The following is a 16,660-nucleotide window of genomic DNA, read 5'->3' as shown; positions in this document are numbered from 1 at the left end:
CCTGGACAAGAAGTGTTGCTTCATCCTGGGTGCTTAAAGAGGGTCCAGTGTCTGCCTGCTTGGACCCTGGTGGGTAGCCAGTTACTTATGTCCTGTAGCTGCTCCCTATCAACTTCTGCTGTACAAGCAAATTTTTGTAGGGGTTTGTGGCTGGTTGTTTGCCACAGCTAAGGCATATAATCATGTCACATTCTTGAGTCCATAACAAACACGAAGTAAGATGCAAGCACACAAAGCTTGTTGTTAAAAATTAGTCTTTAACCACATCCAGACCTGGGGTACGTGCAGATGCTGTGTGCACACGTGTGATTGGTCCAGCTGGCCCTTTCTTATGTCCCATTTTCCCCTGCTTGCTGCTGCCATAGCTTCACAGCTGTCTCCTCCAAGAGTTGCAGGTGAGGTGTAGCTTGGCTGACCTCTTTTCTGTCAAACCTCTTGCCGTGGCCCCAGCAGGCTGATATTTCACTCAGCTGTGTGTAGTTTTTGATAGAAATAATGCATATGCAAAGCTGGATGGAGGAAAAGGTTCTGCTTTCATTACTTCTCTCTTCATTCAGATAGGAGCTTTACAAATAATATGCTAGTGAAATAAAGCTAGGATTCTTTCCACTCTTAGAAAGTAAAAAAAAAACATGAATGGAGATGATCCAAGGGCTGGAGCACCTCTGCTGTAAGCATAGGCTGAGGGAGCTGGGGTTTTTCAGCCTGGAGAAGAGAAGACTCTGGGGGGACCTTATAGCTGCCTTCTAATAGCTGAAGGGAACCTACAAAAAGGCTGGAGAGATACTTTCCATAAGGCTGTCGTGGACAAGGAGGAATGGTTTTAAGCTGAGGGACAGATTAGATTTAGACTTGATCTTAGGTAGAAGTTCTTCAGTATGAGAGTGGTGAGACTACGGAATAAGTTGTCCATAGAGGCTGTGAATGCCCTCTCTGTTCAAGTGTTCAGGACCAGGTTGGATGAGGCCTTGAGCAACCAAGTCTAGTTGGGAGGCATCAACTACTGGGAGGCTGGAGTAGATGATCTCTAAGGTCCCTTCCAAGCTAAGCCATTCTATAATTCTATGATGTAAGTGATCCTGAGGTGATGGTTGGTTTAGGTGGAAGCAGTAATGCTACCTTAACAAATGCCATCTGTGATTAACCCTGCTGCTTAGGATCTGCTCTGATGTCTGGTGTGAACACTGTACCATGGCAAAGAGCAAACAAAACCAATGGTAAAGCAGAAGGATTTATTTTAAACAGGAGATTTTCAGACTGACCTGCCCATAGAGTTGCTGATGTACCCAAGAATGAATAAAATCCACTGCTTGGACATCATTTGTGTGGGATCCTTGTACGAAGAACCTGTGTGTGTCTGTGGTGTATGACTTGTGGAAACTGCTGCTGCTTCTACTTGGAAATGCAGAACAACAAAGTCAAGGTTATAAAAGTAGGGCACAACTGCATCTTCCACTTGGTGCTTTGGCTTCAAGTGCCTTTTTGAGCTGATTTTGAGCTGAAAATAATTTCATGAGTAAAAATATGAATAATTAAATAAGTCTTTTGAAGTACTCAGCTTGGGGCTGCTGGTAGGCATATCAGTAATGAGGGAGGGGAATCTATTCTAATCCCTCTGCTACTGTGGTTATCTATTCCAGCATTTCTGTCTGCCAGTTCAAGACCGGTTTTCATGTGATGCAAAAATAAACACCAGAACAAAGCCAAGAGCAAACAGAATAGCAAATAGCAGCAAGGGATCTTTTCGTTTTCTTTTAGCTCCTTGTGGCCCTGCTCAGTCTAGTGATCACAGAATCACAGACTTGTCAGGGTTGGAAGGGACCCCAAGGATCATCTAGTTACAACCTCCCTGCCATGGTGAGGTTGCCCAGAGCTACATCCAGCCTGGCATTGAAAACTTCCAGGGATGAGGCTTCCACCACCTCCCTGGGCAACCTGTTCCAGTGTCTCACCACCCTCATGGTGAAGAACTTCTTCCTGACATCTAATCAAAATCCACCCTCCACTCCCTGACATCCTACAAAGTCCCTCCCCAGCTTTCTTGCAGGCCCCCTTCAGATATCGGAAGGCCACATTAAGGTCTCCTCAGAGCCCCCTCTTCTCTAAACTGAACAATCCCAACTCTCTCAAGCCTGTCCTCGTAGGAGAGGTGCTCCAGCCCTCTGATCATCCTTGTGGCCCTTCTCTGGACACGTTCCAAACCTCATTTATCCTTAGACACTGTGATTCTGTGGTCATATCTCCAATTTTTCTTTAGACATAGACTCAGGTTACCAAACATGGTGCTACTTATCATACGCTCTTACTTAACCAAAATTGTTCCAGCAAAAGATTACTGGCACAAAGTGCATTGTGGTTTTTGTCTCACTAGCTCATTTCCATTGTGTCTTGTCTTACTGTTCCCTTTCACTCTTCTTCATCTCTCTCCAAGCAAACATTGAATAACTCAGTCTGCTACAAAAGCTCTTTGCAAATAACATTCCTAGCATATTTAGACCTCTTTTCCTTCCCCCACTTTGAATTATACACAAGCTACTTGTGATTTTTTATGACTTCATTGTTTTCAGTTGTTCACTAGGGGAACAGAGTGAATTAGCTACTCATCTACTAGTGTGGTGAATTAGCGAGAGGACACAACCTGGGTGGCTTCCCTTCACCCCAAAAAGAAGAACAGCTATTGCCTGTGTATGTGTTGCAAAGAGATCAAGGGCCAGAGACATCCAGTGCTCCAAAGCTGGGAGAAGATTTGAATGCTGGTGGGAGAAATAGCTGAAAATGCTCCATTTCAGCCATCAAAACAAGGGTCTGCAGTGATGTTACACTGCTGGGAGAAGTCTATTTACATAGCTTCTTTGTGAATTACTTTAAAAGGCTCATGATGGTGCAGGGAATCTAGTGAATGTCTATGAAGTGGCTTCCAAAATAACTGCTAGGGTAGTTTCACTCCAACTCGTCTTTAAGGTATTTGTCCTACCATTTGGGAGTTTTGTTTTCAAGTTGGAAAAGTCTTGCCCAAGGTTCTGTGCTTCAAATGGGTTGTAAACATCAAAAAGCTTAGTTTGTTTGAACAAAATAGTCAGCTCTGCTTATCTCCCATCTTATTCTCTGAAACTCAGTTTTTCTCTCTTAATTTAATTCTTTCCCAGCAAGCATTCTTTAGTCTTTGCTGTGCTAATCTGACTTCTAAATCCTGAGATCCCCACCCTCTCTCCTTGCACCTTTCCATCTGAGGATCAGGTCTTTCTGTTTTGCAGTGTGCTGCACTGATTGACCAGGCAACAGATGAGAAAGGAGGGCAACCATCTGAGTCTTCTGGTTTATGGCAGTTGATACTTATTCTCAAATTTTGATCAAAGCTGTTGCTCTGTGTATGTGTGTGTGTGTGTATTTTTCAAACTGCCATTTTTATGTGTAGAAACATCCACAGATTTCTGCTCTTCTGTAAATATTTAGAATGCAGCACTCTTTTGTTTGAGCCTGTGCTGCATATGTGTGAGTCAAGGTCTGAGAGTGTGAATCAGGTCAAACATATCCATATGTCACCTAGGCTTTAGTCAGGTAAGCTTCTGTGGCTATCCCATGTGATTGACAAGTCTGGCTTAACCTGACCTTGAGTTTTATGATGTGACCTGTGGCTGAAGATGAGTTTTTCAGGGGTAGAAAATAAGGGTTGATGCAAAACAAAACAAAACAAAACAAAAAATGTTTATTGTTTGTGTAGGTATTATGGCTAATACTTTCAGGGACTGATTTTAAAATCTAAATATAGATTAAAATGGCCTCATTTTTTTAGTGCTCACATGCTAACTGTAATTTTTTTTGGTGTGTGGTGTCTTCTCTGATTTATGACTTAAAAAAAAGAACTGGCTGAAAGCGAAAAGAAGTAGTAATTTCCCGCCCCCCCCTTCTTCCTCACTAGGGAGAGGAAGTGACTCAGAAACTGACCTGCCACACAGAAAGATGCCAGATGTGAAGAAAGATGACATGTTGGCGAGGCGAACCTCACATGGTGAACCTAAATCAGCTGTGCCTTTTAACCAGTACCTCCCAAACAAGAGCAATCAGACTTTCTATGTACCTGCTCCACTTCGGAAGAAGAAAGCTGAACGGGAAGAGTACCGCAAGAGCTGGAGCACGGCGACCTCACCGCTAGGAGACAGACCTTTTAGGTAAGAGCAGCCTGACCAACTTCTCCCTTTCTCAGTGCTGATGCTTTAACACTTGCCTCATTTTCATTCTTTTCACAAGTTGTATGAAGCTGGAATAAGTTTCTTGCCGGGACGATGCTGATAAATTTTTTTGTAGCAATCGGCAAAGGTGGTGGAAAAGTGATGAGTGGAAAATCGTTGTCTTGATGTCAGGGTTTACCTTACAATGCAATGTATAGCTTGTGCTTGACAAGCTGTGGTTATGTTATGTTGGTCTCATGTTGGGACTCAAACCCAAGGCTGGGCAAAAATGTTCTGCGTGATCTGCCTTAATTTTAACAACACTTACTGACCAATGATACTTTTAAGTAATGTTTGTTGTATTTGATCAAAATAAGTAATACTTTTGCTGTGTTTATGAAAATTCAGTTGAGTTTATGTTGTATTCTATACACCAGTACAGTTTTATAGCTGTGACTGTGTTGTTTGCATGCTGGTTTTGTCAACTGGTATTTCAGTTTTGATTTGGCCCATGAAGCAGCTTCCATTAAAGAGAGTAGTTATCTTCCTGGATCATTCATCAGAGTATCCTTTGGCATCTTGATATCATCCAAATGTGCTTATTAAGTGTATATATTTCAGGCACAGCATACATTAAACTACCTTGTGTAATTCAATAGCAAACCCCACCCTGAAACCATAGAAGAAGAGCAGAATGAAACATCAGGACTCTGTGGAAAGGAGGAAGTGGGCTCCATGGCTCCCGAGGCGACCTCCCTTAAAAATCAAATAGGTTTGAATCAAAACGAAGGAAACTCCATAGATCAGTCTCCTTCATGTGGTGCAAAAGAAACACCAGCACCCAAGGGGAAAGATGCAGAAGAGGTCAGGAAGTTAAGAAGACTGGAAGAGGCTGGCATTACGGTCATGTCAGCAGCTCAGCGCTACGGCAGGTCAGCCGACAGTGTGGGGAGTTGTGCACGCTTCACCTTTTTTAGGATTGGCTGAAGTGTGGGTTTCCTTGATCTGCTGTGATTTCACTTCTAACAAAACCCCGTCTTGCTAAGCACTCACAACTGCTAGTGGAGGTCTTGTGATGTGGCAGCTGTGGATTGCAGAGTTGTATGATGCTGACTGCGTTTGTCGTGAGAAATTGCATCATCTTAAAGTCCAATGTCAAAAGACTCCAAGGAAACTGCTGCACCTACTACTTCTCACCTTCCACCTAATGCTTTCTTGCATTTAATTAAAAAAAAAAAAAGAAAAAGCATATAAATGTACATTATCAATGCCTTGTTTGGGCAAAACTTTCAGAAACTTGTTGCTGATGGGATGGTTTCGTGTACTGAACCGTGCTTTTTAGGTGGTTAATATCCTTAGCTATGCTAACAAATGTTGTATTTATTTTTAATGGTAGGAACTATAAAAGTACAGTGCTTGTTAACACATGTACCAGTTAAAGCATGGAGGCATAGTTCAGCAATCAGAATGTGACCAACTTTGGCATGGAGTATCAGCAGTTATTAACTTATTACCTGAGTTATTTATTTTTGGCTGTTGTTCAATTTGGTTGTTTCCTGTTCTTTAACTTGGGAGCTGAATGATGGCTAGGCTTACTGCCTGTGCCTTTCCATCATCTGATCCTGGATCCTCATGAAAAATCTCTTTTTCTCATGGGAATGGTCTGTGAGGCAGAGTTTTAATCACCGTGTCATAAGGCTAGACTCTTACAGATGATCAAAATGATTTGGCTAAAGGGTAAGCGTCCATGTGTTCTCCTGTCCAAAGCATTTTATTTGGGACTGTGGAGTGAAATCCTAACAGTGAGTAGTTTAGCAGATGCTGATCTACAGTCTAGGCTTCAAAATGCAGCAGTAAAAGGTACAGCTCTTATGTGATACAACCTGTTTATAGATACAGTGAAGCTTGTCTGCAGCCATACAGAGATGTGCCCTGTGCAGATAAACCAGTCACAGTTGCACACTGTCCTGTATCCTCTTCTCAGGTTTGCTGCACTGTTGTCAAGCTGTAATGAACAATTGGTTGTGTATGGTTGTGGGGTACTACTTAAATCCACATGCCAATGAAGAGGAGCTATCTGTCATAAATTAATCTTCAGACTCAATTAGTCTGAAGGAACTAGAACAGGCTGCCCAAAGAGGTGATGGTGGCCCCATCCCTGGAAGCTTTTAAGGCCAGGCTGGATGAGGCTCTGGGCAACCTGATCTAGTGGGAGGTGTCCCTGCCCACGGCAGCAGGGTTGGAAGTAGATGATCCTTGGGGTGCCTTCCAACCCTCACAATTCTGTGATTCTGTAATTAGTGTGCTAGTCAATCAGCAGTCCATAAACTGGTAGCTTGCTAGCATCATTCTGTTCTGAGTCCAAGGCTGTAGCATTAATGGTAGTGGTAAAATATAGTAATAGCTTGTGTTTAGCAGAGCAGTGCACAGCAGAGAATGCTGTTTGCATTTGGAGGATACTCACCACATTGAGAGTCCATTATCCAACCCTGTGCTTGATCTCCTGTCTTGATCTCCACAAAAGAAGCACATGGGATCAAATATGTGGTTCTTTGGCAGGAGATTGGGTTTCCTCTTTTCTTGGACAATCTGTTGTCCTGACAAGGCTGAAAGAGATGGAAGGAGAAATAAAAAGCCATTTTCCTTACTCTCAGTGGAAGCAACTCATGGAACTTGGCAGCTGGAGGAAGGAGGAGCTGCTGGTTTTCAGCCCAAGCTGAGGGTCAAAGAGAAGAGCTTTGTTACCCAAGCTTTACCATAGTGAAGTAGGATCCTGCTCCTGGGACTTGTAGGAAGACACAGCTGAAAAGGCACTGAGGTCAGAAGTCTGAAAGGAAAATCATTTGTGTATGTAAGTGGAAAAATCGTGGGTGAGAAGGGAAGAATTTAGTAGTGACACTTAAGGATATAGCAGAGCATTTAATCCTCTTTATTGATGTCTCGATTATTTCTTGGTTTTGAAGCTCTCAGTTTTATCTCTTCTTCTTGGCATCAAATTCAAATTGCCCTACACTAAAGGCACTGAGCAGTTCTCAATCCCTCTTGTTTCTCTATTTCTTTTTTTTTAACTTAGGTTGTCAGTTGTGTTCCAGGTCCTCTTGAGCTGTTTACAGGCTCTGCTCTCAACATAATGACCTCTGGGGAACACTCAATGTGACTGAGTTCTACATCTAATTGTTCCTAAAGCTGAAACTCAGTAGGGGACCTTTATGGGTCCAGCAAAGAAAGGATCTGAACTTGTATGCAAATGTAGTTTTTGCTTGGAATCTAAGTTCTTACCTCCCTTGCTGTAGCATGTTCTAGGAAAGGACTTCATTAAGCTACATGCTACACAAATGCATGCCAAAAAGCATCCCCCCCCCCACCCTTCCCAAAGGAGTGTATTGTCTCTCTATAGCATTTTGTTTTATTGATGTGTGATCCTCCTTGCTTGCTTATTATCTGCATCTGTCTCTTACTTACACTATTGTATCTGCAAGGTAAAGATCAGATTCATGGACCCTCCTTAAAAAGAGGAGAATTAAGTGTGCCATAATAAATGGAGAGAAGGATGTATGAGAGAAATGTGAGCAAATGTTTTTGGCATGTTCCATGCAAAAGGGACATGAACTTTTATCTCAAGAGTGCATAAGCATGCAGAACCCTTTCGTTGTTCTGAAATGCAATATGAGGATCCTCAAGCCTGTATGAGACCCTGCTTCAGGGAGTGCAAGTGCCCAGAGTCTGACACTTTGGAAGTGCCTCTTGTACAAGCATAAACCCAGGGCAAGGGCTGGGGCTGGCTGTATAACAGCAGTTTGCAAATCTGCAGGGAATTCTGGCACGTTACAGGCTTTAAATCTATAGTCTTCAATATTTCTACGATTAACTGGCCTTAAAAAAACACTTTCAAGACTGTCACAAACTGATTCAGGGGACCCCAAAATGTCATAGCTCATCTCCAATTTCATTAAAAAACAAAGTGTAAAGGAATGAAAAATATTCTTAACCTAGAATCAGACTGCTGAAGTCTAGTTACATGCTGAGAACTCTAAATTCTTCATTACAATGACTCATAGTTGCTCTTTTGAATATTATAGCTCTATATTTCTTTGTGCCTAAAAAAACCCTTCTCAGAAATGCCAGATTTGATGCTCTCAAGCTTCACAGAATCAACCAGGTTGGAAGAGACCTCAAAGATCATCAAGTCCAACCGATCACCCAACCTTAACTAATCAACTAGACCATGGCACTAAGTGGCTCATCCAGTATTTTCTTAAACACCTCCAGGGACATTGACCCCACCACCTTCCTGGCCTTGAGACTGAAAAATCCCACAGTTTTTACTGAATATCACTTGGTGATATTTAGATCTAAAAGCTAGAAGTATAAAACAATACTCCTAACCTAACCAGCTGAATTAAATACTCATTTCATTGATTTCCATTTAAGAAGTAAATGTAAACAAGATTTAATGGAGTATTTTGTGGCTTTTTAAACACATGCTTTATGTCCAGAGCTCTGAAAAGTATTTCCAAATCATCAGACTTTTAGAAAAGGGTAATGGTACCAGTAGTAAAGTCTGATTAAAAAAATTAGCCATACAGACTCTGAAGAGAAGTGCCAGTGTATATGATTTCTAGGTAACTATTTTCCTTCAGTCCTTGAAATATTAGCCACAGTTTATTTGCTTTAAATCAGACTATTTTCTCTAAAATGTTCATATTCTTGTAATGGAGAGGGGGGCAAAAAACATGTCTTGGGAAACAATAAATGGAAAATCAGACTCTTTCCCTAGTGGGTTATCTCATGCTTACTGTATTGCAGGTTTAGAAAGCAAATTGTATTTGAGCAAATTATGCTTGTGTATTGACAACCTGTGGTTTAGAATTGAGTGAGTGATTGCCTGTTCAGCAGTGAGATTTGGACCTGAAGATGACGTTGTAGGGCTGTTGGTTTTGGTGTATACAAGAGTCTTTATTTAATAAACTTCTTAACTGTATTCTTTTACAGAAAAAGAGAGTAGTGGAATACTGTTGTAGAGTATCATTCCAAGAGGAAGCTAAGGACTTGGACCACCCTTGCTGATGGAGCATGTATGCAAAGCATATAGCACCTCAGAGCTGTCTCTTCCAGCTGTGTGAAGCTGCTGTGAATCGAGATGCTCATGAGGAAGGGAGTCAGCAGTTCCCTTTGGCAGCATAGTCTGTTGCCCTTAAATGAAATTCTTGAGCCTTCAAAGAGATCTCAGGGAAAAGTTGCCTTTGGCTAATTGGAGAGCATGCTCTCCACATTGCTAACGGGAGGTCCCCTGGCTCAAGGCAAAGGCTGGTGGTTTTGTATTGCTCCTCTGTCCTCCAAGCCTGAGCCAGGCCTGACCTGTCAGGGGTGCTTTATGGCTTTCCTGTAACTTTCTCCAGCAACTTTGTGGAGCAATGTTTTGAAAGGGACCATAAAATTAGTGGCTTATGTAGTGGCCTTCCAGAGATTTAACATGTTTCAAAGCCCAACTAATTATAACAGTACTGTGTTTTAAAGTAGAGAAACTCAGCAACCCCTGAGCTGTTTTAATTTCCTTTCTTAATGTGAGTCTGTTTAATCCTTTGTGATACTCTGTCTTTCCCTTTGCATGGCAAGGTGCTGTGTGAAAGAGGAAATGCAAGATATTTGCAGCCTACAAAAGTACTGGATGGAAACAGTCTGCAACTGGCTACCCAACTTCCTAAAATATTAATAAATATAATGTGATTTTTAGCTGGGAGAGTCACCTAGCTCTTGCCATCTGTCTTTCGGTTTGCTTAAGAGTATTGACTGTTACAAGTTAAAATAACCTTAATCTTTTTGAGCACCAGCTGTCAAGGGTCTTCGTTGTCGTAATCTTCAGTAGCAACAAGGCTGTGCTGGTCTCAGTTGTGTTTCTGACCAAGGCAGATGGCAGTGTGTTCCAGCATGCCAGTATCAGTGATGCTGTCATACTGGTGCCATCATTGTAGCTACTGTATGTCAGCATTGGCGTAGAAGACTTATCCTAGGGGAAAGGGAGGGTTAGTTAGGAAAAGAATTAAACGTGGATGTGTGTGAGAAGAAAGAATTGTAGGAGGAGCAGGCTCAGTGATTACTGAGATCTTTTAAAAAGATAGATCCAGAAAGAAGAAAAAGTGCCAAATTAAAGGTCTTGAACATCTCTGGTGTGAAGAAAGACAGAGAACTTGAGATATTTAGTCTCAGGAGGAGAAGGTTGAGAGTGGATCGTATTGATGTCTATAAATATCTGAGGGGTGGGTGTCAGGATGAAGATGATGGTTTCTTTTCAGTGGTGCACACTGGAAATGGACTGTAATATCTGGGGTAAAACATTGCTTTGATTAAATTGGTATTAATTTAACTGCAGTGGTATCAGGGAATTTGGTGGTGTCCAGTAATAGGACAAAGAACAACGTGTATAAGCTGAAACACAGGAAGTTCCACCTCAACATGAGGTGGAACTTCTTTACTGTGAGGTGACAGAGCACTGGAACAAGCTGCCCAGGGAGGTTGTAGAGTCTCCTTCTCTGGAGGCTTTCCAAACCTACTTGGATGCATTGCTGTGTGGCCTGCCCTAGGTGATCCTGCTTTGTTTGGACCTCCAGATCTCCAGAGGTCCCTTCCAACCCCTAATGTCTTGATATTTCAGGATTGTTCACAGTGTTGGCCAGGGATCAGGTATTTGTAGCAAATATTTTTCTTTGAAGTGTTCAAGAAGTTTCATATTAACATTTAAAGTTCTAAAAGCATCTAGTATGTTAAACTGGTCCTTACTGGTCCTTCTAAGTAAAGATCCAACGTGCTTGTTTTCTGTGTACAGTTCTTGTGTATTTGTTACTTGTGTGTGTGTGTCTGTCTGTGTGTGTGTGTTAAGGTTTGTTTAAAGCAAGGTTTTGCCCAATCTAACAACAGCCTGGAGCATATTTGATTAACTGTGCTTGTTTTATGACCTGAAGATGAGTGCTGCCATTTGCCCTCTCCTCCCCTACTGCATCAAGAGCTTTATTTAATTTTGCTCAGAGTCAGTCAAAAGCCAACATGTGAAGACCACAGAGGCACCCCAGACATCATCCTTCGCAAGGACAATCCCTTCATGACATACTATCAAGGGAAGGATTCTGGATCAGAAGATGAAGCAGCTACCAGAGTTCCTGATTTAGAAAAGGATGACTTTGCCACTCGGAGAGCCAGGATGAATCAACCCAAACACATAGTTCCTTTTAATTCCTTTTTAATTGGACCCTATACAAATAAAGATAAAGGTAAACTGGAAGATGTTAAAAAGCCATTGCAGATGGAAAAGCAGGAACATGCAAGGTGTGCATTCATGGTCGTCTTCTGTTGTAATGCTTCATTTTGCATGGCTTATTGCTGTGGAGAAAGAACTAAAGCTGGCTTGGCTACAGAAAAATACTTACAGGGTAAAATAAATGTAAATATTTTATCATAAAGTGAACAAAAACCTCCAGATGTAGATTACCAACTGTAATTTTTTTTGTTAAGACTATCAGGTTCCAGGAGCTGTAAGTGTAAATAACATTAAAAACTGGAGACTTGTTATCTAAGGCCATGAGACTACTCGTGGGTGTGAGGAATGAGTAGTGGAGTATAAACTCCACAACAGTGGAGAATAAACTTAGAAGATATGTTTTGCATCTTGGCTCTTTTGCTGAGCATTGTCAATGCACATTTTTGATGTCTTTTTTTTCCCTTCCCATCTAATGTCCTTTTAATACCCTACATAAAACATAGACTCAGATAAGTTAAGGCACTTAATTTATTTGCCTGCTATGCTGCACTGAATTGTGTTGTACAAAGTCCTAATGTGTCTCATTGAGAGCATTGCTTTAGGAAATGGAGCATGAGCTACAAGATTTCAGCCCAGAAAATCTCTTCTGTCTTCAGTTCAGTGAATACAGCCCTTTAAGGAGTTGCTGAACACAAGTATTTGCTAGGCACAGATCTTCTTCAGGAAATAAGAATATTTGCTTTACTCGTGCAGAGAGAAGTGATCCTAGACAAAACCACACCATACACATTACTGTGGACCTTGACTGCAATAACTGATGCAGTCAGAAAACTGCTCTTAATTTTCAGTAGCTCTTTTTCAGTAATGCAAAATGTGCCTTTCAACTACTGGTAATTTGATTATATTAACATTTTCTAATTACTAGTTTGGCAGGGCATCTGAAGAGCACAGCACCAAATTTTAATTTCTAATGTTATTGACATGACTCTTCAAGATCAAAGAAAATTCCACAGTATGTTTGCAAGCAAAACTTGAATTCACTTTGCTTATAACATGAAAATGAGATATTTGTGACTGTTTAAGAGAAAGCTTATTGCAGAAATGCTCAATAGGGTAAAAACTTAAAGATTTTTCTTGCTTGAGCTAGAGATTGAAATCATGTTAAGAAGTGGTCTCAGCAGTGCCTGGGCAGGGTGGCATAGATAAGAGATTTCAACTTCAAATGATTCATTGAATGTTTACTTCCTAAAATTAATGTAAATCTAATCTTATAAATTCAGTTGTATCTTCTTCTGCTCTGAACCTCTTCTATTTACACTGATTTATCATTGCTCCCTCGAAATATCTTTTCTTGCTGAACTGGAATGTGCATTAAATTAGAAGAAGACGAGTGCACATGGCATCAGCAAGGGAAATAGTGACAAGCAAAGAGGACCCACTTCAGCAAACTGAGAAGACTGAGTCAGAGGAGGAACAGGAGGTGAAAGGGCCTGATGCTGAGAGAGATGACTTGGCTAGACGGAAATCTCAAAGCACCCTTCCTCAGCTACGAGGGGATGTGCCTTTTGTGAATGCCTCTATAACAGAAGCAGATCTGGAGACCTGGAAAAGATTGAAACTGTCAGGGGAGCCCAGGTACGGTTTCTGCCTGTGAACAGGATTGCCACCCTGGGAAGCATGTTCAGTTTGTCACAATCAGCTGTGTGTGCTCATGGTTTTAAGCTTGAAGAATGCCTTGATGACAACCAGTCCTTACCTATTTCAGTTTTCAGGAGGAGTCCAAAAATCTATGCAGGCATGCTAATTATCACAAAATAAAAATGTGCCCATCATTTACAGGACCATAGTAGTTTCACAGTCTCTTCCCCAGGGGACACTCTTAGTATCATGAAAGAAAGGTCCCTCTTGTCTTGTGTCTCAGTCTGTCTTGAAGCTGCTTGCAGTTGAACAGCACAAAGATCCAAGTGGCACTCCTGTCTCAGTAGCACTACGCTGCTGGCAACCAAGGTATCTTTAGGACTTGGGGTATTATACCTTGGGAGTTATTACCTGAGGATCAGCATCTCTGCAGTTGTATGGTTATCCTGCTTTTGAGACCTGAGCCAATAGATCTGCATGGCACTGTATTCCAGTGCTGAGTAAATACACCAGCACTGTTTGTCACTGCAGCAGGGGTTTCAGGAGCCTCGTTGTATGGTGCAGATGTGCTCTTACTGTAAACTAAACCTGTGCAGAAGGAGCCAGTATGAAGCAGTTACTCTGTTTCCCTGTAGAGATGGGCTATAACATATCCAGGTGATTTGTGGATCCAGTAGGGAAGGATAACAGCTCCTAATCTTCCTGTTCAGATGCATGCAATTTTCCAGTTGAAGGTAGCCATCTGTGCAGGCATTCTTCTGGTGATGTGGTTTCTGCATGTAATTTTAGTTACAATACAAACTATCAAAACCAAATCATCCTCTTGTCTCTAAGGTATTAATAGTCTCTCCCTTATTTCTGAGGTGATTTATTAAAATCAATGTCCATTCCCTTTGGTTTAGAATAAGTGAATTGCCCTTGCTAGTGCTGTCATGCCACTGGAGCTCCCCCATGACAAGGTGAGTGTACTGCTGCCATGAAGTCCCACATGGCATATGGCCCAGGTCTGTGTGAGCAGTCAAGGGAACTATGGCTTTGTTAGGGTGAAGAACTGAGTCTGAAGTAGGCCGTATGCTATGTTCCTTCCCCTGAGGAAGAACCCTCAAGGATATGCTCCCAGACTTTCCCCGAGGGGTCTGTGATATCTTTGGATTTTATCTGTCATTACATCCTCAGTGTGCCACAGCTGTTAGTATGTGTGTCCTTGAATTTTAACACCAAATCCCTTTAAAACTTTAGGAGCATTTCATTTGCTTATGTTGGGGGAATTCTTTTATTCCTCCTTCTGACTAGTGAAGAAGATTTCAAATGTCCCAATGACACTGTGCCACCAGCTGAAGTCCCGGTGAAAGCTGCAGCCCAGGATGATTTTGCTGTCCGCAAAGCCAGAGCAAACAAAAAGGCTGGTAGTCCCAAGCAGAAGTTTGTGCACTTTGGGCCAGTAACTGAGATTGATCAACAGAAATGGGACAAGCTTGTTATTGGTAGAGCTTCATCCAAGAGTGGAGCAGAAGAGGAAATCAAGAAAGACAGTGTGGAGACTCACTCTGGTATTGAAAGCTCTCCTTCAACCCCTGTTGGCAGTCTTGAGCTTGCTGAGCACAGCGATGAAGTAGCTAAGCCACAGAATGAGTCCAGGTATTTGGTGTGGCTTAGGATGTGCTGCTGAGCTGGAAATCAGACCTGTTCTTGCCAGATGCTGATCTGCATGGGGGTGGACTGCAGCATAGACCTAAGAGCTGTTTACGTGCACGGCTTTGTTCAGGAGTCATCTGACACCCTCACAGTATCTTAACGTGTTTAGGGTTGTGCAAAACAATGCTGTGCAAAGGTCTTCTGAGAACTTGCCTGAAAATGTCTGTCAGGCAGTGAAATCACTGCTATCTCAGAGGCTAAGCTGTCATTCAAGCTTTTCCTGCTGCCTGAATTCTAGCAGCTTTGCTCTGCCTACTTTCAGCACATTAGGAATTTGTTGTTCAGCTTGCTAGCCTTAGTGATGTTCAGGAAAAAAAGAAAAAGCTTTCTTCAAACCTAATGGATTTACTTTTCTTCTTGAAGATGCAATGCTGAAACCCAGGTGTATTGGTGCTCTGTGTTTCTGGCATTTATCTGGAGGAAGATTCCAGCTCGTGGAAGTTAGCATATTAACAGAGCTTACCTTTCTTTGGCTTCTCTTTAGTTGCTTAGCCTGTGGCTGCAGCAAGAATTTTTCATGAGTGCTTTTAGCAAGCAATTCATTCATTTATGTTTGTGTGCTTGTACAACATCTGCAAACTGAGTTGGAGGGCTCCTCTTCCCACCTTTCATTTAACCTGAGAATGTTTTGTCTGTGTCACCAACCTCTCAATCTCCTTCTTAGTGAGGTATCCAAGTCAGGTACAGGTGACTCTTGCAGGAGAATGCCATCACCCATCCCACCTCTTGGCAGCGTCTCTGAGAAACCCTCGTGCAGTTTGGACAAACAGCAAGAAAGCACCAAGGAAGAGTGTGATGGGCATGTACCAGATGTTGAGAGAGATGATATGTTGGTTAGAAGGATGGGAACTTTTCAGAGGCGTACCACTAGCCCCGTTCCCATCCATTGTCCTCCTCTGTCAGTAGCTCCTCGTCTGCTGCAGCAGCGGCAAGGGGAGGCAGTAGCTCGTGAGAAGCACTTGAAGACTCCATGGGAAGCAGAAAGGTCAGAGAACAGAAACAGATCCCTCTGAGCTTCATGCTTGGTGTGTGTGTGGTGTTAGCTAGGATCACTCAGCTATATTGTTCCATTCTTCACACAGCCTTTAAATATGTGCTGTGCTCATTCTTTGTGGCATGTGTTCTGTTTTAGGAAGTTCCTTACAAGAATGTATCCTATGAACATAAAACAACCTGTTTTCTTTCATAATATTTTAGTACTCCAGTTGTTAATTGCTGTTCAGCATGAAAACAGTCTTTCATCTTTTGGGGGGATTTCTCTTGCAATCCATGGTGCTTTGCCAGACTTTTATGCCAGCTTCCAAGTAAATAATTCCTCACATGCGTTTTTATGCGATCCCCAACTTCTAACAAATCACCTACGTCAGTGTGGTGTAGTTTCCTCTTGCTCTCACTCCCTGTGCTATAGCTAAAGATGCTTAGTTGTCCATCACCCTGCAACTGTGGTTTGAGTAATAGTACCCCACATTGCTTGGGCAGCCACTTGCCTCCAGGCTGCACAAGTGAGCATCATCATGGAACAGTGTCACTTGTCTCTCTGAGCAGTACTGTCACACGAGAAGAGAGCCAAGGGCAGCTTGAAGTCTCTCAGCTGCAGAGTGGTGGTACAGAAAACAAAGTGAAATTTCCAGACCCACAAAGAGATGACATGTTGGCCAGAAGAACTGGAGCTTTTCTAAAACAACCTGGGCCCACTGTTAAGCAGTTCCTTCCCATGCCATTTTCAAAGCAGCAGAATAAAGAGGGCACAGCTAGAGAACTTGAGAAGAAAACTATGAGGTAAGAAAGTTGTTGTTCTCTCTTTTCCTTGTAGCTGGCCCTGTGGGCTGTTGTTTGTCAAGATCTCTTGATCTAGAAGAGTCACTGTTGACCCAGAAGCAGTTTCTTCCAAGCTTGTCCTCAATTC

The 16,660-nt window shown here is 42.2% G+C and overlaps 1 protein-coding gene across 1 annotated transcript in view; it reads left to right on the top strand.

Moving 5' to 3' along the window:
* Positions 1-16,660, top strand: part of LIMCH1 (LIM and calponin homology domains 1) — a 203,474-nt gene that overhangs the window by 133,150 nt on the left and 53,664 nt on the right. Inside the window, exons 8-14 of the mRNA XM_054382811.1 lie at positions 3,920-4,169; positions 4,829-5,101; positions 11,199-11,489; positions 12,802-13,056; positions 14,353-14,697; positions 15,419-15,739; positions 16,300-16,533. Coding sequence (XP_054238786.1) covers positions 3,920-4,169; positions 4,829-5,101; positions 11,199-11,489; positions 12,802-13,056; positions 14,353-14,697; positions 15,419-15,739; positions 16,300-16,533 — 1,969 coding nt within the window. The remainder of the gene's footprint in view (positions 1-3,919; positions 4,170-4,828; positions 5,102-11,198; positions 11,490-12,801; positions 13,057-14,352; positions 14,698-15,418; positions 15,740-16,299; positions 16,534-16,660) is intronic.

Source organism: Indicator indicator, chromosome 8 (assembly GCF_027791375.1).
Source record: "Indicator indicator isolate 239-I01 chromosome 8, UM_Iind_1.1, whole genome shotgun sequence".
NCBI lineage: Eukaryota > Metazoa > Chordata > Aves > Piciformes > Indicatoridae > Indicator > Indicator indicator.
The sequence above is the reverse complement of the archived record's forward strand: the minus strand, read 5'-3'. Positions and strand labels throughout refer to the sequence as shown.